The 25,690-nt window shown below is 42.4% G+C and overlaps 2 protein-coding genes across 4 annotated transcripts in view; one reads left to right on the top strand and one right to left on the bottom strand.

Moving 5' to 3' along the window:
- Nucleotides 1-208: 208 nt before the first annotated feature.
- On the top strand, nt 209-25,366 carry lyrm1 (LYR motif containing 1). 3 transcript variants are annotated; one of them, XM_048551880.2, is made up of 6 exons: nt 209-312; nt 633-728; nt 11,258-11,416; nt 14,445-14,505; nt 14,607-14,638; nt 23,000-25,366. In XM_048551880.2, exons 2-6 carry the CDS (start codon nt 711-713, stop codon nt 23,111-23,113), a joined length of 384 nt encoding a protein of 127 aa, XP_048407837.1. In that variant the 5' UTR covers nt 209-312; nt 633-710; the 3' UTR covers nt 23,114-25,366. The 3 variants fall into 3 exon arrangements, with proteins under 3 accessions (XP_048407837.1, XP_048407836.1, XP_048407838.1); XM_048551879.2 differs by lacking the exon at nt 209-312 and adding an exon at nt 330-447; XM_048551881.2 differs by lacking the exon at nt 209-312 and having other exon boundaries at nt 330-728; nt 11,239-11,416.
- The window catches only part of dnah3 (dynein axonemal heavy chain 3), a 185,525-nt gene continuing 183,994 nt past the window's right edge, over nt 24,160-25,690 (bottom strand). The window contains exons 59-60 of the mRNA XM_059654174.1: nt 24,921-25,058; nt 24,160-24,579 (exon numbers count right to left, since the gene is read on the bottom strand). Coding sequence (XP_059510157.1) covers nt 24,226-24,579; nt 24,921-25,058 — 492 coding nt within the window. The 3' untranslated portion in view covers nt 24,160-24,225. The remainder of the gene's footprint in view (nt 24,580-24,920; nt 25,059-25,690) is intronic.

Below are 25,690 nucleotides of genomic sequence, written 5' to 3'. Positions count from 1 at the left end.
AGGAGGTGATGCGCGTGCGCAGAAGGCTTTGGAACGGATCGGAGCTCTGTGTGGATATGAGCCTACGTTCCGGTGGAAGTGCGCATGCGCATTTCCATCAGCTGCCCGGCGGCGATGAGGGAAATGCGCGTGCGCAACTCCGCGGGCGGGCGTGAACCTGGATTGGCGGGCGCGCATGGCGTGTTTGCGTGAATCGGACGGAGTTGCGCGCGTTCGCGGTCAGACGCGGCATCGCGCCCTGGCTTTGGGATTGGGTTGAGCGGGGAGGAGGGCAAAGGGAAGAAGACGCGCGTGCTTGCCGCTCGTGGCCTGGTGAGTGGTACGCATGCGCAGTGCTGGGGCGCGCGCGGTTTTCCGTTGGGATGTCAGATTGGCGGTGTCTCCTCGGTACCCCTCTCCCGTGAATCGGTGTTGACACCGCCGCCTGTGCGCTCTCTCTAAAGTTCGGTATATTCCGCTTCTTTATCCATCCCTGTTCTCCGGTAACGACCGAACGCAAAACAGAAAATAGTAGTTTTATTTTAATTTAGGGCGGGTGGCCCTGGCTCCATCCAACGTGAGGTCACCTGACAGCAGTTTAACTACTTCACGTCTTTATTTTATCTTCTCTTATTTAAAAATTCACAAATCAGAAAGACAACGCGCTGTCGTGATGGACGAATGGTCGGTGTGACGGGCGGTTGAATATTTGGAGAGTGAACTGCGGCCGGATGCTTCATCTTGAGAAGGTGAGGCCGTCCCCTTCTCCCTCGCCTTGTGGCTGGGTAGTTTGTGTGGGTGTTTGGTAAGGGCTGGGGAAGAGAAGAAACGAGCCGTTCACTCGAGCGTTTTGCCTTTTTTTTTCCTTTCTGCATCAGTCATGAATTTATAAACACAGCTGTCGGCTTTTAAACTGAGGCCGTGGGGAGATACTCCCCGATTGCTGAATGAAACTTCTCAAATATAATCCCTGCAGTGTGGAAACAGGCTATTCGGCCCAGAGAGTCCATACTGATCCTCCGAAGAGCATTCCACCCAGACCCATACCCAATCCCTGTATTTTCCATGGCTGACGGACCTAATCAGTGCATCCCTGAACACTATAGGCAATTTAGCTTGGCTAATCTGCCTAACCTGCACATCTTTGGGCTATCGATATTTCTATTAGATGGTTAATACCAGCCCTGCTTTCTTGCGTTTTTCATTGATGTGTAATAAGAAGTCACCTGTAATATAAATTGTTCTTCCATTTGAAATTCAGCATCTAGCCCCTCTTCGGACGATTGCAAGGCAAAATGTTTAGTCATACATCTTTGTTTTGCCTTGATTTACTCATTTTTTTAAACTTTTAGTTCCAAACTTTACTCAATTTTTTCTTAATTTGTACCAAACAGCTAAAATTTAAGAATTAAACTAGCCCTTGTGGATAACAGTCAAGTTTCCATTTTTCTTAAAAAGAACTGTTGCTTTATCTAAAGTTAGAAATTGCAAGCTATAAGAATGTAGCCTACAGGAACTTCAACGCACAATAAACATTCTCACCGAGAGCCTATAAGGCTATGATAAAGTTCATGTGAAATCATAGCCAGTACCGAACTTACACACAACTGGACCACACCATTCTTCATATAACAGATTTCCAGTATCCCCTGATTTGATAAAGTGCTAATGTAATGGTTTTATTTGCTTGTGTTGCTGCACAAATAAATGATAGTATAATTACTTGACTTTCAAGAGTGACAAAAATCTTGACAATTTGAGCTGGCACCTTCAACGTTGCTCTCTAATAGCTTAATTCAGTGACTTGCATTTGTATCCTGTACTGCCTATAACCTTGGCTTCACGGCAGTTTAATCAGGTAAATACTGACAAGTGTCAAATAATCGAGGTAGATACTAAGGGCTAGATCCCTGGAATGGTAGGTTTAACGTATGATGAACGGCTAAGGATCCTGGGATTGTACTCATTAGAGTTTACAAGGTTATGGGGAGATCTAATAGAAATTTACAAGATAATGTATGGTCTAGAAGGGGTGGACGCTAGGAAGTTGTTTCTGTTAGGCGGGGAAACTAGGACCTGTGGGCACAGCCTTAAAATTAGAGGGGGTAAATTTAAAACTGAACTGAGACGGCATTTCTTCAGCCAGAGAGTGGTGGGCATGTGGAATTCATTGCCACGGAGTGCAGTGGAGGCCGGGAAGTTGGATGCCTTCAAGGCAGAAATCAACAAATTCTTGATCTCAGAACGAATCAAGGGCTATGGGGAGAGTGCAGGGAAGTGGAGTTGAAATGCCCATCAGCCATGATTTTAATGGCGGAGTGGACTTGACGGGCCAAATGGCCTTACTTCCATTCCTGTGTCTTATGGTCTTATGGCCATATTCAAGGAGGGGAGACAGAGAGAAGTTTGGAAATTCCAGAGCTGCAGCATGGACCATTGAAGTCATGGCTGAGAACAGTGGGGCAAAGGAACTTTGAGGCATGCAAACTTTCAGGCTGGAGGAAATTACAATGATATAAAGGAGAGATTTGAACCCTATGATAAAAAAGCAAATTTTGTCTAGTGGTAGGTAGAGAGGTAAGTCAGTGAGTATACTGGTTAGTAGATATTTGACTGAGTATATGGACGGTAGAGTTGCAGTGACTTTGGGTTTATGCACAGGCAGTGTCTGCTGATATACAGTCAGCATGGATTTTTCAAAATCATAGTTTTTATTGTGCAGCTGGATATTATTTGTTACGTGTGAAATCCAATAATTAGCATGATGCAGCTTAACCTTCCATGTTTTGGTAACTCTTAAATGCTTCTCCTGACCAGTATAGTCATGTTTCATACTCAGGGCACAGTCCTTAGTGTACTACTCAGAATTTAAATGTCACCATTCGGTGAAATAATCCAGTAGCATTCATCTCCAGTTTTGCAACACTAATGTAGACACTTGCTGTACAAGGCTAGTCCTCTTTCCTCCACCCAGCACTTAACTGAAGCCCACGATCAGGAGGAAATTAGACGCCATCAAGCCAGCAAGCTGACTCTGGAAATCTGATTGGAATTGGTGGTTCACCGGAGGCCAAAACCCCATTTTGCTTGAGCTTCTGACAAGTGCAATGGACTAAAAATAAACTTTAATCCACCACCTCAACTTCTTGTTGTGAGTTATAGAACACAGAACAATACAGCGCCGAACAGGCCCTTCGGCCCTCGATGTTGTGCCGACCTGTGAACTGATCTAATCCCCCTACACTATCCCATCATTATCCATATGCTTATCCAAGGACTGTTTAAATGCCCCTAATGTGGCTGAGTTAACTACATTGGCAGGCAGGGCATTCCACACCCTTACCACTCTGAGTAAAGAACCTGCCACTGACATCTGTCTTAAATCTATCACCCCTCAATTTGTAGCCAAGTCCTCTTGTACAAGCTGAAGTCATCATCCTCGAAAAAGACTCTCACTGTCCACCCTATCTAATCCTCTGATCGTCTTGTATGTCTCTATAAAATCCCCTCTTAGCCTCCTTCTCTCCAACGAGAACAGACCCAAGTCCCTCAGCCTTTCTTCATAGGGCCTTCGCTCTAGACCAGACAACATCCTGGTGAATCTCCTCTGCACCTTTTCCGATGCTTCCACATCCTTCCTGTAATGGGGTGACCAGAACTGCACGCAGTATTCCAAATGAGGTCGCACTAGCATTTTGTACAGTTGCAGCATGACATCATGGCTCCGGAACTCAATCACCGTAAGCCGCCTTAACAGCACTATCAACCTGGGTGGCAACTTTCAGGGATCTATGTACATGGACACCAAGATCCCTCTGCACATCCACACTACCAAGAATCTTTCCATTGACCTGGTATTCTGCCACCTTATTATTCCTCCTAAAGTGAATCACCTCACATTTATCCGTATTAAAATCCATTTGCCACGTTTCAGCCCAATTCTGCAGTTTATCCAAGTTATCTGTGTAATTGCTCCTAAAACTAGGCTGCTTCCAATTGCTCCAGTAGCGTGTGTTTACTGACAATTCCTGGAATTCCAGATGACTTCCAGACTTCCACCCCTTTTTAAAATATTCACAGAAACACCCCACTTCCTGCCAAGCCATTGTTCGCAAGACAAACACATGCCTAGATTAATTGACCATAAACGCTTATTTGACACCAATTAAAACACAAGCATTGAAATTCCAGGAAATTGATGATTTTTTTTCCAATGTTGGCTGAGAGTTTCTGTCCTTTTATTTGTGATATTGCTGGTATATACAACCACCCCATTGACTCAGCGGCTCCCCTTTTCTGAGTACAAAAAGGCTCCAGAAAAGCAAAAAATGGCCTGCTTACCAATCCCATTTGCACACTTCATCCACAGAGTCTTCACTTTTGGAAATTAGGGAACTGGAATCCAGATCTTCTGACCTAGCAATAGGGACACTACCACTGCACTGCAAAATTCAACTTAAAATTGTCAAAATTCTCATGTGGTGTATGTCAATGCATGTATTTCCACCATGTTTTATTTGCAGTTCTGATTCTGCCCCAAACCACCTTTCTGATTCTTAACCTTCCTTTGTAGATTCTAGAACCCATTCCTGTCTAGACCTGTGTGCCAAATTACAACAGCAAGTAGTTTAACAATTCTTATCTCCTAATAATGTTCTCCATTTCTGTGTTAGCTGCATCATTTAAAAAACAAACCTGTCATAACAATAAATAAATAGCACTTTTGTGACTCAAAATAGCATTTAACTGTTAGTGTTTCAATTGAAGGCTCTACATTTGTAGCTGAATGTTTCCTTGCAAAATTCTAAAGTTTCATGTTTCGAGCAAGGTGACTAAATCACTTGCCAGTTTTCACCTCTTCAACACCACTGTTATCTCCTTCAATTTTGTGGTTTGTGGGTATGAAACATTTTATCTAGACATTCTCAAAGTTATAATTTGACATAACTGAAATTAAGCCATTATGTGGAGATTTTGTCCCATTAAGTATAGAGTGCTAAAGATATTGCTTCTCTTTTACCATATTAGGAAGTTTTTTAGGGTCAGAAGCTTAGGATTCAAATGCACTTCAGGAGTTGATAGCTATGAATAGACAAAAAGGTTTATTGATTATCCTTCCAACATGCATATGGCTGATGGTAATAGCCATGGAGTTTCACAAGTCAAAAGCCTCCAACATTAAAAGACTTCATGCACAGGCACTTAGCGTGAGCTGGTGTCACCCTGTTGAGCAAAAGTAAATTTAGACTTCTTATGGAGGAATAACTTCCTGAAAGCCCCTCTTCATTGTTTTCTTCCACTCTCAGTTCTAACCGTTGAGAAAAGTTCTTAAACGAAAGTTCACCATCACAGAGTTACTCTTCAGCTGCCTATCTTGCTACCTCTTCCATTTACATGCTGAGTTCAGTCTCTGTTTCACTCTTACCCCTGCTTTACAGCCAATTTAACTTTAGATAACTGAGGTAAAAGGTGTGTATTATATATATATATGAGTGGCATGGCTTTTCTGGTGGGTGTATGGGGGGAATAATGATTAATTTGGCAATATTTCTGAAGATGTAATATATTCTTTAGACCATGAGAGAAGAGAGTTTGAGTAATAATAGGAATATATTTGCATTGGGAGAGTTTTATGAGCAGATAGAATAAACATTGAAGAACATTAACTCGCTTTCAATTTAAAAAACTGCACATTGACTCCTTTTTCTGCAGGGGTGTAGGAGGGAAACTCCTAGCTTGGAAAGTATTTCTAAATTCATAGAAGTTTTACTTGGGGTTAGATATGAGAGCACAGTTTCTCTGAACGAGGGAGATAGCTCACAATGCTTAGGAAATAGTTTACTTCAGTTTAATAATATTGGTTTCAAAGATTCAGACCAGAAGAGTTTGGTTAAAACTCTGAAAGCATTATTTGAAACTGAGAAGATCTAAGCTCAGATGTATTAATAATTAAAGAGGCTATCAAATTCTCAACGTTAGGACTTTAAATAAACAGTTAAATCAAACTTATGATAGAGAAAGAAATTCTCTCTTGTGTTTAAATACTTAAAAGTCATGATGTCTGGGTAGATTATTACTGGGTCTTTCAAAACCTTTCGACTTGTTATTTGCAACTAGCTTGGTTTATTCTATTCTGTCTTTTTTTAAAAGTGATAAATTTTTGTTTTATTGTTAAAACCCAGGTTAGCAACATGACATGCTGGTGTTTCTGTGAAAGACCACCTTGTTAATTTTTATAAAAAAATCTACAAAGTCCAAATTTCAGTCTGGGATCTGGCTTAGCCAGGAATAAATTTACAGGGATCACAACAGTAGTCTCATTTTATACCTTTGTTTTATCTCTAGTGTGAATGAATATATTGTTACAAACTGCTCCTCCCTCATCCTAAGCTTCAGCTCTATGCACTACCCGATGTCCACATTGTGACAATTTATATTTGTAAGACTATATTTTCAATTACACTTCTAACAAGTTGATTTCTATTGCACACATTGTGTATGGAAACCGTTGTGCTTTGCAGAGTGGTGAACAGAGAATGAACACGTCATAGTTAAATGATGAGGAATGTCAGGAAGGATATTAAAATCTGTGCTTAGATCTCTGTACTCCATTTGTGCTCACTGCATTTGTTTAGGTATCTGTTTCTTATTTAAGTGCATTTTAATTTGGTATTTAGATTTGTTAAATTGCAAGATCTGCAGTGATGTTGTTTGCAGTTTTATTAGTATTGTGCATCATTGTTCCTGGTGAACATGCAATTAGGAAAAGTACTGAACATTCAATGTGTGCAAGCAGCCAATTAAATGAATAAGACTGTAACAGCAAAGATGTTAACCAGGAATTAAAATAAAATACATTGTGATTTACTAGGATGTTGCCTGGTATGGAGGGAAGGTCTTAAGTGGAAAGGCTGAGGGACTTGAGGCTGTTTTCGTTAGAGAGAAGACGGTTGAGAGGTGACTTAATTGAGACACATAAAATAATCAGAGGGTTGGATAGAACATAGAACAGTACAGCACAGAACAGGCCCTTCAGCCCACAATGTTGTGCCGACCATTGATCCTCATGTATGCACCCTCAAATTTCTGTGACCATATACATGTCCAGCAGTCTCTTAAATGACCCCAATGACCTTGCTTCCACAACTGCTGCTGGCAACGCATTCCATGCTCTCACAACTCTCTGCGTAAAGAACCTGCCTCTGACATCCCCTCTATACTTTCCACCAACCAGCTTAAAACTATGACCCCTCGTGCTAGCCATTTCTGCCCTGGGAAATAGTCTCTGGCTATCGACTCTATCTATGCCTCTCATTATCTTGTATACCTCAATTAGGTCCCCTCTCCTCCTCCTTTTCTCCAATGAAAAGAGACCGAGCTCAGTCAACCTCTCTTCATAAGATAAGCCCTCCAGTCCAGGCAGCATCCTGGTAAACCTCCTCTGAACCCTCTCCAAAGCATCCACATCTTTCCTATAATAGGGCGCCCAGAACTGGACGCAGTATTCCAAGTGCGGTCTAACCAAAGTTTTATAGAGCTGCAACAAGATCTCACGACTCTTAAACTCAATCCCCCTGTTAATGAAAGCCAAAACACCATATGCTTTCTTAACAACCCTGTCCACTTGGGTGGCCATTTTAAGGGATCTATGTATCTGCACACCAAGATCCCTCTGTTCCTCCACGCTGCCAAGAATCCTATCCTTAATCCTGTACTCAGCTTTCAAATTCGACCTTCCAAAATGCATCACCTCACATTTATCCAGGTTGAACTCCATCTGCCACCTCTCAGCCTTTCCCAGGGAGTGTATCGGTATTTAAGCCTTTCCTGGAGAATGTGTCTGTACTTACAGCCTTTCCCGGGGAATGTGTCTGTATTTACAGGGCGTCCCAGTGAGTTTATCGGTATTTAAGCCTTTCCCAGAGAATGTGTCCGTATTTACAGCCTTTCCCGGGAATGTTTCTGTATTTACAGGGCGTCCCAGCGAGTGCATCGGTATTTACAGCCTTTCCCAGGGAGTGTATCAGTATTTACGGGAGCCTTTTTCCTAGGATGGTGATGGCGAGCACGAGGGGGCATAGCTTTAAATTGAGGGGTGAAAGATATAGGACAGATGTCAGAGGTAGTTTCTTTGCTCAGAGAGTAGTAAGGGAATGGAACGCTTTGCCTGCAACGGTAGTAGATTCGCCAACTTTAGGTACATTTAAGTCGTCATTGGACAAGCATATGGATGTACATGGAATAGTGTAGGTTAGATGGGCTTGAGATCGGTATGACAGGTCGGCACAACATTGAGGGCCGAAGGGCCTGTACTGTGCTGTAATGTTCTATGTTCTATGGTTAACAATTTAGTTTCTGTTGAATGGATAAAATTCTACAAAGATTATTTACTTAAATAAATAGCAAAATTCAGGAAGGTTGTTTTAATATTCTTAAGATTACTATCATGTTTTTGCTTTTATGGCTGCACAAGTAATTATTTTAAAATATTGCAGACATAAGAGATAGTCATCTTCAATTAAATTGTCCAAGCATAAATAGCTAACCAACTTTGTCTTTGTTTAACAAATAGCAAATTTATAGTAAGATTAAGTTTAGTTACAGTACTATATAATGCAAAGCTATTTATGTGTAAGATTATTAAGATCTTTTGACAATGACTTAATTGTTCCTCTTGAGCCAGTGAATTTGACAAATTTTATAAAGTAATAGAAATGACCAGTGGTGGCAACTAGAAATGATTTGTAATTGTATTGCATCTTTAACACGAAAAAAATCTCCAGGCAAGAGGTAACCACTGGGTGTGGAGAGAAAAGAAGTTGCAAAGAAAGTCGGTTCGCAATAAACAACTACACCTCCCAGTCGCAAACCATTTCCACTCCCTCTCCCATTCTTTAGATGACATGTCCATCATGGGCCTCCTGCAGTGCCACAATGATGCCACCCAAAGGTTGCAGGAACAGCAACTCATATTCCGCTTGGGAACCCTGCAGCCCAATGGTATCAATGTGGACTTCAGCAGCTTCAAAATCTCCCCTTCCCCCACCGCATCCCAAAACCAGCCCAGTTCGTCCCCTCCCCCCACTGCACCACACAACCAGCCCAGCTCTTCCCCTCCACCCACTGCATCCCAAAACCAGTCCAACCTGTCTCTGCCTCCCTAACCTGTTCTTCCTCTCACCCATCCCTTCCTCCCACCCCAAGCCGCACTTCCATCTCCTACTTACTAACCTCATCCCACTTCCTTGACCTGTCCGTCTTCCCTGGACTGACCTATCCCCTCCCTACCTCCCCACCTATACTCTCCTCTCCACCTATCTTCTTTTCTGTCCATCTTCGGTCCGCCTCCCCCTCTCTCCCTATTTATTCCAGAACCCTCACCCCATCCCCCTCTCTGATGAAGGGTCTTGGCCCGAAACGTCAGCTTTTGTGCTCCTGAGATGCTGCTGGGCCTGCTGTGTTCATCCAGCCTCACATTTTATTATCTAGCAAAGAAAGTTAGAGTTGGGAACGGCATAAAGCTGCTGGAAAAATGCAAGAAGAAGTGAGAATTTTACTTGATTAACAGCTTTGGTTGGCAATAGTAGAATTGATAGGTGAACAGGATTTTGTAAAGAATAGGAAATAATCAGTGGATTTGGAGTTGGATATTGAGGCTGTTAGGAGGATAGGAAGAAGAAGATTGGACGTACTAAATCTAGCCTGGACAAAGGTCTGACAGGGACGGAACTGGTGATAATGGATGCTTTGTTCTTGATGCTTTATCGGAAGAATTTCTGGCAGTTAGACAATAAAGGGTTAGTTATGGGTCAACATGGAGAAATGGAAAATGATTGTTAACAGCACACATCAAAGCTGTGTGCCTGCAAACAATAGGGACAGTGGGTGAAGGGAGGAAGCAAATACTGTGTCTTAGTAAGTCAAACTCCTTGGCGGAAAAGTGAAAAATCACATTCTAAGTGATACACGTTTCTCTGGTCTTTCAGGTCTATTATGTACAATGGCATTCAACAGTCATTTGCCTGTGTGTATTTTTTGTTTACCTCCCTGTCTGCTACAAATGCAGAGAAGTATATTAGCTTTGTATACTTGTTTGATAGTAGTGCAATGTAACTTTTTGTCTGGGAAAAGACAAGAGCTAAATCTTAATTTTCTTGGCTTAGTCCAAGTTGCAAGCCAGCAGTAACGCAAGCTTGGTACCTTTGGTTGAACTGGTAAAATGCAAAAACCCAATGCAACATAGGGATGTCATGAGCATCCAGGTAGGGTCAGTGTGTGACCTCTACGATAGCATGTGAAAAGCCCAGAGTTGCACCCTGATCCTGTCCATGATAACAAAGATAGTCAATAGTTGGCAGTACAGGTCACGGTACAGCATTGAAGTGTAGAACCAGGCTGTAAGTGAACTAGAGATGTGCCTTAAAGGTTTTTCCGAGGTTGGTGCATGTAGGTACCAACATCCATGAATGTGTGTTTGGCTGGCACCTGAGGTGTTGGTGCCTAACTTTCAACACAGGTTGTTCCAAGCAAGTGGTGACTTTGGTACGGTGGCTCAGTGGTTAATTTTGCTGCCTCACAGCACCAGGAACCCGGGTTGGATTCCACCCTTGGGCGACTGTCTGTGCGGAGTTTACACATTCTCCCTGTGTTGCATTGGGTTTCCTCAGGATGCTCTGGTTTCCTCTCACAGTCCAAAGATGTGTACGCGAGGTGAATTGGCCATGCTAAATTGCCCATAATATTCAGGGATGTGCAGATTAAATGGGTTATAGGGGGATGGGTCTGGGTGGGATGCTGTGAGGGTCAGTGTGGATGAGTTGGGCCAAAGAGCCTGTCTCCACACTGTAGGGATTCTATGATTCTACGAATTCACCAGGTGCCAACTTTGGTTTCCTGGTCAAGATTTCTCAAAATTTGGCTTGTTGAGTGAGTTTGATAAGCATGATAGCCACAATCAATAATGACCATCTTGACATTGCCTGGTAAGAATCTTGCCATACCTCTTATGACAAATATAAAAGGTGAAACAAGATGATCTCCATATTGAGATGGGCCTTGTGCACTTGTTTCCCGATTCTGCTGCCCCTCTCAGCCATAGCCCAAGTCGCTCAGATCCCTGTCAGGTTTCACACGTGAGTTTTATACCATAAATCCAATGTAATTGATTACTTCTCTGTTTATATTCCACATAACTTTTTCTCCATCCAATTACAACTAACTTTCAGTGTAATTTTTCAAATTATTATTGTGGTTTTACAGATTCTCTTCATTTCAACAGATGACATTAGCAACAAGACATGATGTGCTTGGTCTTTATCGAAGAATTTTCAGAATAGCAAGAACATGGCAGTCACTGTCAGGACTATCTGAGGACACTATGAAAGAAAGAGATTACATTATCACAGAGGCCAGAACATTATTCAAAAAAAATAAAAATGCAAGTCTCAATGTTTTAATTTATGGCATGTTTACTGCATTTATATATATATATATATATATATATATATAAGAAATAAAGGTTTTGACCAAATTATTCATTTGTTTCTTTTCTTACCCCATCACCTTTCCCTTTGACCCTGTAAATCCAACTGTTCTGTCATTTAATCTCCTCGGTCTTCCACCAAAGTCACATACCTCCCTTTTGTCTCTTGTCCAGCTCATCCCTCCAACTCTGAATACTTAACGGAGATTACCCTCAGGTTGAGTATTCCTATTCGAGGTTTAATTCCAGATTGTTTTTTTAATGGTTTCTGCTCATACGTGCAATTATTTTTCTATTATGATTTTCAAGATCCCTTTGAAATGACGCATTAAGCTTATGTGACCTGGAACGATGTTGTAACATGGTAATAGTGCACCTTCATCTGAGCCAGAAGACCAGGTTCAAGTTCCACCTGTTTCAGAGATGCATAATAACATCTCTGAATGGGCTGATTTGAATTAAAATCCCAATTTCTAAATTAACTGCGCTCCATTGTCTTAGGTTTCTTGGGTAATAACAAATAATCAATGTCGCAAGTCACATGGCATGTACCATTTGTTATATATTTGATCGCAAGTTTGTTATCACTTGTAATTCTGTTTCTCCAAGGGTTTTTAGATGTTCTGTCATTATTTCATCTATGATAAAACAAAGAACTGTGGATGCTGGAGGTCTGAAGCAAAAACAAATTGCTGGCCAAGCTCAGCTGGTTGGCAGCATCTGTGGGAGAAAGCAAGAGTTAACACTTCGAGACTAGTGCCTTGTCATCAGAACTATTATTATATCCTATTGGCCTGGATGAATTTCCTATGCTCCACAATTTCAAAGCAGTCTTTACTCTGTTATTCTAGTACTAAAGCCATTGTTTGCCTCTAAATCTTGCGCACTCTCAAATTGGATCATTCTGATAATAGTTTAAATGTGTAAGAGTTGTCAAACTAATTTTGTTCATTATGCATCATATTTCGATCCATTTTAACGTTGTTATCCATTTTTGACCTTTGCACTCCTTACCTACTTCCTTTCTCCCTTCAGGATGAGCTGTCTGTAGATATGAATTATAAGCTTAATGACTTCTACAAAAATCTGTATTATACTACCTTCTCCCCAAGCCTGAAGAATGGTTCCTATCCTCCTTCTGCTCTCTCAACTCCATCTTCCATACTATTTGGTTGCTTAATGATGAAGTAGAGTTATCTAAACAATTGACAATACAAACTGTGCATTATATTCACGGGAATACATTCAGTACCAAGAAATTTCTATCATGCACAAAATACAGCTACTTTAATGTGGTCACATCTCAGCCTTCATAATGTAGGCATGCTGTCAGCAGGGGATAAATAGATAAGAGCAAGAGGCTTAAATGATTTTTTTTTTCTTCCCTGGTTTGAGCTTTTACCAAGCTCCTGACCTTAAATGGTATGGATGATGACCTGTATTGTGATATGAATTCTAAATTTGGCTTTCAATAATGGGCATTTATGTAACCCCTGTAGTATAGAAATACTGCCCAAGGCACTTCACTGAAGGATAATTTTACAAAAGGAGATGCAGAGCCAAAGAGATCAGGTGAACTGCAGATGCTGGAGAATTCGAGATAACATAGAGCAATACAGAACAGAACAGGCCCTTCAGCCCTCAATGTTGCGTTGACCTATGTACTAATCTAAGCCCATCCCCCTGCACTATTTCATCATCATTCATATGCTTATCCAAGGACTGTTTAAATGCCCCTAATGTGGCTGAGTTAACTGCATTGGCAGGCAGGGCATTCCATGCCTTTACCACTCTGAGTAAAGAACCTGCCTCTGACATCTGTCTTAAATCTACCACCCCTCACTTTGCAGCTATGCCCCCTCGTACAAGCAGACGTCATCATCCTAGGAAAAAGACTCTCACTGTCCACTCTATCTAATCCTCTGATCATCTTGTCTGTCTCTATTAACTCCCCTCTTAGCCGCCTTCTCCAACGAGAACAGACCCAAGTCCCTCAGCCTTTCTTCATAAGACCTTCGCTCCAGACCAGACAACATCCTGGTGAATCTCCTGTGCACCTTTTCCAATGCTTCTACATCCTGTAATGGGACAACCATATGTGTACGCAGTATTCCAAGTCAGGCCACACTAGCGTTTTGTACAGTTGCAGCATGACATCACGGCTCTAGAACTCAATCCCTCTGCCAATAAAACCTAACACGCCATATGCCTTCTTAACAGCGCTATCAACCTGGGTGGCAAAGTGTGGAGCTCGATGAACACAGCAGGCCAAGCAGAATCCTAGGAGCACAAAAGCTGATGTTTCGGGCCTAGACCCTTCATCAGATGAAGGGTCAAGGCCCGAAACGTCAGCTTTTGCAGAGCCAAAGAAGCAGCGTTTGAGAACCCGTAGTGAGAGGGAGGATCTGGGGGAAAAATCAAAGGCTGTTGAAAGGAGGACAAGAAAACTGGCAGAATACAAGCACGATCCCTAGGGATATCTTTGGTTAGGGTTATTTCCATTTGATAAGGGTGAATGTGACTATTCAGTTAATTTCTGATCAAGAGCTAGGCCACATTGCAGAGTAATAAAGCTCATTAATCTTTACACTGGTTGATCGCTGAATAAAATTTTTTATACACATATCGGTAGACAGTAAAGTGATCTATCTGAAAGACAAAGATCCAACTAATTGTTCTGTACCTGTGATAATCAAGTGCTTCCTTAAGCCTGAAGTGAATGCATCACATTTAAAGTTCTAATTGAAAATGGTGGTAGCTTAATGTTTACACAAAAATAAAATGCTACAGGTGCTGGAACTCTGAAATAAAATCAAGTCTGGCAGAATCTGGAGAGTGAAACAAGTAACATTTCAGGTTGATCTATCATCAGACGCAAAACACCTTTTTTTCACTCTTGAATATTATCTAAATTTTTAGAACTTTCAATTTATTTATATTAAATATTTTTATTGCCTGCAATATTAATAAACTTCTTTCCTAGTTAACAGAAGCAGAAGCAATTCAAATCTGCATCCAGGAATGTCAAACAAGGATAGAAATGGGTAAGAATCCATTTAAGGATTTATCAACACTTGTAATTTCTTACACAAGTAACTTACAGGGTATAATGTTTGTTGTTCAATTATCTTAATTTATTTTGCAGGACTACATTACAGAATTCCATATCCTAGACCAGTAAGTTACCACCTTTACGTTGAAAACATGTTCTAAAATTTCTTTGATCAATAAATCAAAAGAGCTGAGCTTTAGAGGTGAGAGTAATTATCCTTGATATCTAGGCTATATTTGACTGTGTGTTGCATCAAGGAGCCATAGCAAAACTCAAGTCAATTGGAATTATGGGGGAATCTCTCCACTGATTGGTGTCATACTTAGCAGAAAGCAAAATGGTTGATGCTAGAGATTGTCTCAGTTCCAGGACATTTCTGCAGGCGCTCCTAAGAATAGTGTCCTAGAGTCATCAACGTTCAACTGATTTATCAATGACTTTCCATTCTTCATCAAATCAAAAGTGGAGATGTTTATTATTGATTGTAAAGTGTCATTCCGTGACTATGACAATGTCAGGCTGTTGCTTTACAGCTTTCCCAATTCTGGTTCAAGACCACAATCGGAAGGACTTTAGGGGTTGATGTGGTTTAATTTGCTGCTGTTGTTTCTGACGCTTAGTTTGGCGCAGGGAGAACTGAATGGCTAGGCCTAAAGGCAACCAAATTACTGTGGATCTGGAGCCAGACGGGTTAAGGACAATTGATTTTGCTCCATTAGGAACATCAGTGAATCAGATGGGTTTCTCCAAAAAGTGACAATGATTTCATTGTTACTGTTAAACCAGCTTTTAATTCCAGATTTATTAAATCGCGCCATGGTTGGATTCAATCCTATTTCCCTAATGCATTAGACTCTGTCTCTGGATCACTCTTCCAGTGACGTTTCCACTATGCCTCTACTTCCCCTTGTAATAGATTAAATTTTCAGCTGAGAAACTTGGATGGTTGGGTTTGTGGTTATACAGACATTCTGTTGTGTGAAACACAGTTGCTTTAAGTGTTTACATTCGCTGCAAAAATTAGCAAAAGAACTGTAGTCAGACACTGAATCAACAGCTAGCTCTTCATGATAACAAAGTGTGGAGCTGGATGAACACAGCAGGCCAAGCAGCATCTTGAGAGCACAAAAGCTGACGTTTCGGGCCTAGACCCTTCATCAGAGAGGGGGATGGGGAGACAGTTCTGGAATAAATAGGGAGAGAAGGGGAGGCAGACCGAAGATGGAGAGAAAAGAAGATAGGTGGAGAGGAGGGGATAGGTCAGTCCAGGGAAGATGGATGGGTCAAGGAGGCGGGATGAGATAGTAGGTAGGAAATGGAGGTACGGCTTGAGGTGGGAGGAAGGGATGGGTGAGAGGAAGAACAGGTTAGGGAAGCAGAGACAGGCTGGGTTGGTTTTGGGATGCAGTGGGGGAGGGGTCAAGCTGGGCTGGTTTTGTGATGCATGGGGGGAGGGGAAGACCTGGGCTGGTTTTGGGATGCAGTGGGGGAAGGGGAGATTTTGAAGCTTGTGAAGTCCACATTGATACCATTGGGCTGCAGGGCTCCCAAGCGGAATATGAGTTGCTGTTCCTGCAACCTTCAAGTGGCATCATTGTGACACTGCAGGAGACCCATGATGGACATATCGTCTGAGGAATGGGAGGGGGAGTTGAAATGGTTCGCGACTGGGAGGTGCAGTTGTTTGTTGCGAACCGAGCGACCGTGTTCTGCAAAGCGGTCCCCAAGACTCCGCTTGCTATCCCCAATGTAGAGGAAGCCACACCGGGTGCAAAGGATACAATATACCACATCGGCAGATGTGCAGGTGAACATCTGCTTGATATGGAAGGTCATCTTGGGGCCTGGGATAGGGGTGAAGGAGGAGGTGTGGAGGCAAGTGTAGCACTTCCTGCGGTTGCAGGGGAAGGTGCCGGGTGTGGTGGGGTTGGAGGGGAGTGTGGACGGACAAGGGAGTCGCAGAGAGAGTGATCTCTCTGGAAGGCAGACAAGGGTGGGGATGGAAAAATGGCTTGGATGGTGGGGTCGGATTGTAGATGGCGGAAGTGCCGGACGATGATACGTTGTATCCGGAGGTTGGTGGGGTGGTATGTGAGAACGAGGGGGATTCTCTGGGGGCAGTTGTGGCGGGGTTGGGATGTGAGGGATGTGTTGAGGGAAATGTGGGAGACGCGGTCAAGTGCGTTCTCAACCACTGTGGGGGGGAATGTTGCGGTCCTTGAAGAATGTGGACATCTGGGATGTGCAGGATTGGATTGCCTCATCCTGGGAGCAGCTGCGGCAGAGGAATTGGGAATAGGGGATGGAATTTTTGCAGGAGGGTGGGTGGGAGGAGGTGTATTCTAGGTAGCTGTGGGAGTCAGTGGGCTTGAAATGGACATCATTTCTAGCTGGTTACCTGAGATGGAGACTGAGGTGTCCAGGAAGGTGAGGCATGCGTTGGAGATGGCCCAGGTGAACTTGAGGTTGGGGTGGAAGGTGTTGGTAACGCGGATGAACTGTGCGAGCTCCTCTGGGGAGCAAGAGGCAGCGCCGATACAGTCATCATTGTAACGGAGGAAGAGGTGGGGTTTTAGGCCTGTGTAGGTGCAGAAGAGGGACTGTTCCACGTAACCTACAAAGAGGCAGGCATAGCTTGGGCCCATGCGGGTACCCATGGCCACCCCCTTTGTCTGTGGGAAGTGGGAGGAATCGGAAGAGAAGTTGTTGAGGGTGAGGACGAGTTCGGCTGGGCGGATGAGGGTGTCGGTGAAGGGAGATTGGTCGGGCCTGCGGGACAGGAAGAAGCGGAGGGCCTTGAGGCCATCTGCATGCGGAATACAGGTGTATAGGGACTGGACGTCCATGTTGAAAATGATGTGTTGGGGACCAGGGAATTGGAAGTCCTGGAGGAAGTGGAGGGCGTGGGTGGTGTCACGGACGTAGGTGGGGAGTTCCTGGACCTAAGGGGAGAAAATGGAGTGCAGATAGGTGGAGATGAGTTCAGTGGAGCAGGAACAGGCTGAGACAATGGGTCGACCAGGGCAGTCGGGTTTGTGGATTTTGGGAAGGAGATAGAAACGGGCCGTGCGGGGTTGGGGAATAATAAGGTTGGAGGCTGTGGGTGGGAGGTCCCCTGAGGTGATGATGTCATGGATGGTGTTGGAGATGATGGTTTGGTGCTCGGGTGTGGGGTCATGATCAAGGGGGTGGTAGGAAGTGGTGTCGGAGATTTGGCGTTTGGCCTCGGCGATGTAGAGGTCAATGCGCCATACTACCACTGCGCCACCCTTGTCTGCGGGTTTGATGGTGAGGTTGGGGTTGGAGCGGAGGGCTGCCCGTTCTGCGGGGGAGAGGTTGGAGTGGGTGAAATAAGTGCTTATTTGAAATTAAACATCTTTTTAAATAAAACAATGAGGTTGAAGGGAACAATAAAAATTAGAATCTGTTACTGGTTAAATTTGGTGGTCTTACGCTACCAGAAAAAAAACTGTGTTTTTATCAGAGATAGGCTATGACACTGCAGGCCCAATTATCTGACCTTGCATCTTTTATATAACGTTTCTTGGAAATTCAAAGTGCCATTACTTCTTAAGCACATGTACGCATTTGAAATTATGTACAGAATGTGTCAGTAAATGTGGGTTGGATAGAAAAAGCTGCAAGGTCTAGAACAGAGTGGTACAGTCGCTTAGTGGTTAGCATTGCTGCCTCATAACACCGGGGACCTGGGTTCAATTCCACCCTCAGGTGACTGTCTGTGTGGAGTTTGCACATTCTCCCTGTGTGTGCATGGGTTTCCTCTGGGTGCTCTGGTTTCCTCCCACAGTCTAAAGATGTGCATGCTAGGTGGATTGGCTATGATAAATTTCCTGTAGTGTTCAGGGATGTGTAGATTAGATGGGTTTATAGAGGGATTGGTCTGGGGGTAAGTGGTGGCTTGTTGGGCTGGAGGGTCTGATTTCAGCGGGTTTTGAGAAGATTTGTAGCTCAGGTTGAGGTTCTGGATGTGAGTTTGCTCACTGAGCTGGAAGGTTAGTTTTCAGACGTTTCGTCACCATTCTAGGTAATATCATCAGTGAGCCTCTGATGAAGCGCTGGTGTTATGTCCTGCTTTCTATTTATAAACCTAAACAGATAAATAGAAAGCGGGACATAACACCAGCGCTTCATCGGAGGCTCACTGATGATACCTAGAATGGTGACGAAACGTCTGAAAATGAACCTTCCAGCTCAGCGAGCAAACTCACATCCAGGTCGGATTTCAAACTGGAGACTTTCTATGAAAACTAAGATAAGTTGTACCTCTGAAGACCGGCCTCAGGATGGGGCATTGAACCACAGAAAATCGATACACTCCTTGGACTCCTGGCCAGTGTTGTCCCCTCATACTGTGACTGAAACCTAGCATGCACCCTGTTAATATAATCACTTTGGCCTTGGCTTGCTAATGTCCCTGTGAGGGTGAAGTGTTCGTGCTAAAGAAAGGCAGGGTCAATGAAGCACTTCTGAGAGTGTCAGGGATGTAGGAATCCAACCCTAATAACTAGTAAACCTGGTTCAAATCTAGGATTACATCTTATTAGTAACTTGTAACTATTCTTTCGCAATAAACCACTTGTTAATTAATGCTGACTTTTTAAAATGAGCTTAAAATTTGTGAACAAGTAAATTGTGTTATATATACTAATTCCATACGATGAAGTACACAGCAAAAAATCAGATTTTCAGTGGTTTTATTGTATAGCTTATTTTTAAATTTTGGAATTAAAAAAAATATGAATCTGTTTGGTGATGTTGTGATACATCTCCAGAGAGGGTGGGCCTTGAACCCTTATCTTCTGATAGACAGTTAAGAATGCCAGCAATGTACCACAAGATCCCGTAAGAGCTCAGCTTTTTCATTCCTTTAGTAGTTTTAAAAGGGTGAATTTTGAAACTGCTTTCAGCTCCACCCAATCTGATGATGCCATTTACACTGATGTGGAGATGGGGCAGAACATCTTAAGATCTTGTGGAGTGCAGACTTACATCCACAATTCTCCTCATTGACTTGACATAATGTCCAATAAACTAATGTAGATGTTTTTAATCAGTCTGTTAAGATATGTTAGTGTTATCTGGGGCATGTGGGACTTTAACCTCAGCTTTCTGGACACTTTTTCAAGTACAGGTTAAGACAGCATCAGTCAAATGTGTCTCAGCTTCATGACAGTACAGCAGACCCGCAGTACTCCTCTGTGTCTTCTAACATGCAGCCATAATTACATGCTCAGGTTTAGACCACTCAATCTTGTGAGCCGAAGGTAAACATGTTATCACTGAGGTACAGCTAACTTTTCAGAGCTCAGATCTTTTCCTTTGTGGACCCAACATTATTCACTTGTTTGAAGAATTAAACAAATAAATTGCAAGAACTGGCCACCAGGGGCAGTGCAACAATAACAAAATGGAGGAGTAGTCAGAGAATGTAGTGGCGAAATCAAAATGAAGGGAGAGTTAATGCATTCCAGCCTGCATGGTTCCCACTTCTCTCCCAGTCTTGGTGGACACAATATGCTCCCTGTATAAGGATACCTGGACACAAACAGAACTCGGATTTTTGTTTTGAAAGTCCACCACCAAAACACCCGATTAACAAATTTTTAAAAATGAATTGCAACCATTGCCCACCTAGATGTGAAAAGATGAAAATAGGTCACCTTTTCATAAACTAAGATTAATTGCACCCCTTAAGTTGCACACATCTATATATATTTCTTTTTCGCCAGTCAATAACTTCTGAGGAAGGGTGACCAGAGCAGAAATGTTAACTGTTTTCTCCTTCACAGATGCTGCCAGACCTGCTGAGTTTTTCCAGCAACTTTGTTTATGTTCCTGATTTACAGCATCTGCAGTTCTTTTGGTTTTTAATCAATAACCTCTTTGTCTTTTGCACTAGGCCTCCATACCATCTATTCTCTTTGCTCCTCCTCTGCCTCCGTCCCTCCTCCTAAAGTATAACAATTCCCATTTTCCAACTCTCTTCCATTCTGGAAAAAAAGTTATAATGGATTCAAAGCGTTGAATATTTGCCTCTCCTTGAATACTGTCATATTTGTTGAGTTTCTCTGGCATTTTCTGTTTGTTTCAAATTGTCATCATCCACGGTATTTTGCTTTTGAGAGCCAGAAGGTCGGGGTTCAAGGCTCCCCTGCTCCAGAAACAAAGACAAAGAAACCTACAGCACAGGAACAGGCCCTTCGGCCCTCCAAGCCTGCGCCGATCAAGATCCACTGTCCAACCTGTCATCAATTTTCTAACGGTCTGTGTGCATTTGCTGCCTGCCCATCCATGTACCAGTCCAAATATATCTTAAAAGACACTAACGTGTCTGCGTCTACCACCTCCACTGGCAATGCGTTCCAGGCGCCCACCACCCTCTGTGTAAAGAACTATCCATGCATATCTCCCTTAAACTTTCCTCCTCTCACTTTGAACTCATGACCCCTAGTAATTGAGTCCCTCACTCTGGGGGAAAAAGCTTTTTGCTATCCACTCTGTCTATACCCCTCATGATTTTGTAGGCCTCAATCAGGTCCCCCCTCAATCTCTGTCTTCCTAATGAAAATAGTCCTAATCTATTCAACCTCTCTTCATAGCTAGCACCCTCCATACCAGGCAACATCCTGGTGAACCTCCTCTGCACCCTCTCCAAAGCATCCACATCCTTTGGTAATGTGGTGACCAGACCGTACACGGTACTCCAAATGTGGCCGAACCAAAGTCCTATACAACTGCAACATGACCTGCCAACTCTTGTACTCAATACCCCGCCCAATGAAGGAAAGCATGCCATATGCCTTCTTGACCACCCTATTGACCTGCGTTGTCACCTTCAGGGAACAATAGACCCGAACAACCAGATCTCTCTATTCATCAATTTTCCCTAGGACTTTTCCATTTACTGTATAGTTCACCCTTGAATTTGATCTTCCTCACATTTGCCTGGATTGAACTCCATCTGCCATTTATCTGCCCAACTCTCCACTCTATCTATATTCTGCTGTAATTTCTGACAGTCCCCTTCACTATCAGCTACTCCACCAATCTTAGTGTCATCAGCAAACTTGCTGATCAGACCACCTACACCTTCCTCCAGATCATTTACATATATCACAAACAACAGTGGTCCCAGCACAGATCCCTGTGGAACACCACTGGTTACAGGTCTCCAATTTGAGAAACTCCCTTCTACTACTACCCTCTGTCTCCTGTTGCCCAGCCAGTTTTTTATCCATCTAGCTAGCACACCCTGGACCCCATGCGACTTCACTTTCTCCATCAGCCTGCCATGGGGAACCTTATCAAACACCTTACTGAAGTCCATGTATATGACATCTACAGCCTTTCCCTCATCAATCAACTTTGTCACGTCCTCAAGGAATTCTATTAAGTTGGTAAGACATGACCTTCCCTGTACAAAACCATGTTGCCTATCACTGATAAGCCCATTTTCTTTCAAATGGGAATAGATCCTATCCCTCAGTATCATCTCCAATAGCTTCCCTACCACTAAAGTCAGGCTCAGTGGTCGATGATTACCTGGATTATCCTTGCTGCCCTTTTTAAACAAGGGGACAACATTAGCAAGTCTCCAGTCCTCCGGGACCTCACCCGTGTCTAAGGACACTGCAAAGATATCTGTTAGGGCCCCGGCTATTTCCTCTCTCACTTCCCTCGGTTACCTGGGATAGATCCCATCCGGACCTGGGGACTTGTCCACCTTAATGTCTTTTCGAATACCTCACACTTCCTCCTTCCTTATGTCAACTTGACCTAGACTAAGCAAACATCTATCCCTAACCTCAACATCCGTCATGTCCCTCTCCTTGGTGAATACCGATGCAAAGTACTCGTTAAGAATGTCACCTATTTTCTCTGACTCAGCGCATAACTTTGCTTCTTTGTCCTTAAGTGGGCCAATCCTTTCTCTAGTTACCCTCTTGCTCTTTATATATGAATAAAAGGCTTTGGGATTTTCTTTAACCATGTTTTCCATCAATATCTCATGTCCTCTCTTAGCCCTCTTAATCCCTTTTTTCAGATTCGCTCTACATTCCAGATATTCTTGCAAAGCTTCGTCTGTCTTCAGTCGCCTAGACCTCATGTATGCTTCCTTGTTTCTCTTGGCTAGTCTCTCAATTTCATCTGTCATCCATGGCTCCCTAATCTTGCCTTTTCTATTCCTCATTTTCACAGGAACATGTCTCTCCTGCACGCTAATCAACCTCTCCTTAAAAGCCTCCCACACATCAAATGTGGATTTACATGAAGTGTCGTAACACATCTGAACCAATTTAAAAGAAGAAAATTAGGAGTGTCCTTCAAACCATACATGCCGTGGCTGTCAGATTATTGTGTAGATAAGGGAATGTACAACCTGTATATGTGAATTTGACCGCAATGCTACTTATTGAGATTATAGATTCATGTTATACCTTTACCTTTCTTCATATTATTTTCAGATACACTTGCCTCCTATGGGACTTGCTGATAAAAAGGGACGTAAATTTAAATTGCAAGAAAGGCTGAGGAAAATTGCTAAACCAGTTTATCTACAGTCACATGAGGAAATGTAATGGTGGCTGGGATCATCTACTTTTATACTGTTTTCTTTGATCACGTGAATATGATTTATTACTTAAATGGTTTACATTGTAGTTTATTCCTGGAAGTAAAATTTCTGTTTTGAAAAGAAAATAGCCTCTAGCAAAGTGTTTGAATCAGGATGTTTGTACACTTATTAGAATGTAGGGCAATCCTGAAATAAATTATTTTTAACTTAGTTTATTGAACATTGAAAAGTATTTCAGTTACCACTAGCATAGTGGTAGTATCCTTCCCTCTGAGCTAGAGGCAGAAGTCAGTTGTCTGATAACGTCTCTGTACGGATTGATTGAACAGTATCTACAAGAAACATTTTGAGAAATGAGCCAAATAACAACTCCCCTGTGCTATACCACAGTTTTGCCTGAGCTCTTCTGGGCCTGTTTAACTCCTGTCGTATGAATAGTTTGGTGTGGTGGGAAAGTGCATACAGTGCTGAGGATTTGCACATTGCTTTTGGGTCACTTTCCTTAAGGCTCCATACTTTGTGTAATATATACGCTAAAAACAGTGTTATCCCATCATTGTAGTACTTTGTCTGACTTTTCTTTCCCTCAGTGCTTCAACTTTATTCATTATTAGGGCTGAGCACCATTAGCAATGCCAGAATTTATTCATGTCCCCCTGGTAGCCCTTGAGACAGTGATGCACCTTCATGTAAGGTTGAAGTCAGAAGTCCATCACAACAATGTTAGAAGCTGAAGGCTTCAAGTATAACTATTGCAGTTGCTGCTGACCTTTGATTCCTTAACTATCTCGGGTTAGGTTTGGGTTTAGGATTAGAACATTTGGGAACGCAAAGCTGACCAGATAATTACCTGATTACTTCCCAGACAGAAGCAGCACAGTTCCTCTGCCAAAGAATGGGTGTGGCAGTGGTGGTTACACACTCATCTATGAATCGCGATTTTTGTCACATACAAATCATTTTAAGATTTCTTTATCATTACTTTGTATATTAATGAACAGTGTACAAAAGATGTTTTCTGACATAAAATTATTTAATTCTACTTCCCAATTTCCAAGATGAATATACATGATCAGTTCCCTTATCTGGATATTTCCAAAGATTAACAAGATGTTTTTAGTCATCCAACTGACAAAGAGCTGCCACACCACGGTTTATCCAATGTTGTTCTGCTTTATCCGACGAAAGCTCTATTGAAAGTACATAATTTGTTGAGTGGCCAGTTGTGGATAAGGTACCTCTGCGTGCACTGGTTTTGTAGACTGGACAGTAATAGATATTCTGATGCAGAAATGTTGCACTCACTCCCGGTTTAAGCCAGATAATGGGCATAGAGTCGAACAAAATTTTGGGCAATGACTCCCCAATGACCATGTTTTCTCTATCCCAGCGGGCACCTTCCAAAAACAGACCCTTAACATAAGCTCCATCTTTTGGCTTTTGGTACATATCATTTTCTTCTTTCTTGACCTAAAAATGTAAGAGAAACAAGTCTGAGGTAATATGATTCTGTAAAACCTAAGCCATTTTAGATACATGCCAAGAATAACAAACTTACACCAGAAAAGAAACACTTGAAAGCAAAGAAAAATGTTTGCTAAGTACTTTAAAAACATGTTTTGAACAGGGATGCAAAGATTAAATGTAAACATATGATCAAAACTGTAAATAATCAAATATCCTATTAGTATATACTACCTAAGTTCATAATAGAAGGTGACATAAGCAAGGATTTCATTTTAGAGAAACATGTTGAGGGAAAAGTACAACAGGAAAAGGAGGGAGAAACCTACAGCAAGTACAATACTTACCTCAAATTCAAACCCGATGTGATCAATGGGTATGGTATATTTTCTTGCATAATTCTGTGAGACGCCAGTCAAAAAAGATTGAGTAAAGTAGAATCCAGATATCCAAAATACATTGGGTGGTCCTTTATCAATCCATTCCTGTTTATGAAACACATTAATCAAATGGTGGTATTACATTGATATTAAGTAACAACTTCCATCAAGTAACTTCTTACTACTCTCATGCTCTTGTATGCAGACTGGAAGCATTCTTCCTTCTTTTTTAAATGTCACTGCTTCAGCACATTGCTTTCAAATGTTGATTTAATTCACAGCAAAAATCCAACCCATTACTACTTAAACAAAAATTCTGAATTGTACACTCTGCAAAACTAAAATTGCCGTCATATAACAGCTACTGTCATTTATCCAAGATGTTTCTGTAATCCAAGATAACAAAATGTGAGGCTGGATGAACACAGCAGGCCAAGCAGCATCTCAGGAGCGCAAAAGCTGACGTTTCGGGCCTAGACCCTTCATCAGAGAGGGGGATGGGGTCTAGGCCCGAAACGTCAGCTGTTGTGCTCCTGAGATGCTGCTTGGCCTGCTGTGTTCATCCAGCCTCACATTTTGTTATCTTGGATTCTCCAGCATCTGTAGTTCCCATTATCTCTGTTTCTGTAATACGTTATTTCAGCTTCTTGTATTTCATTCCAATGGTTGTTCCAACCCAGTTTTCCTAATGTTATTACCATTTACTGTCCAAACACATCTATTCAAAATCTTAACTG

This window comes from Stegostoma tigrinum, chromosome 23 (assembly GCF_030684315.1).
Source record: "Stegostoma tigrinum isolate sSteTig4 chromosome 23, sSteTig4.hap1, whole genome shotgun sequence".
In the NCBI taxonomy this organism is placed as follows: Eukaryota; Metazoa; Chordata; class Chondrichthyes; order Orectolobiformes; family Stegostomatidae; genus Stegostoma; species Stegostoma tigrinum.
The sequence above is the reverse complement of the archived record's forward strand: the minus strand, read 5'-3'. Positions and strand labels throughout refer to the sequence as shown.

What these genes read in the sequence shown, in the direction of transcription:
- lyrm1 (XM_048551880.2), top strand. An exon ending in TATTCAAAAAAAATAAAAAT is followed by an intron (nt 11,417 to 14,444) that starts GCAAGTCTCAAT and finishes CTTCTTTCCTAG; the next exon opens with TTAACAGAAGCAGAAGCAAT. An exon ending in TCAAACAAGGATAGAAATGG is followed by an intron (nt 14,506 to 14,606) that starts GTAAGAATCCAT and finishes TTTATTTTGCAG; the next exon opens with GACTACATTACAGAATTCCA.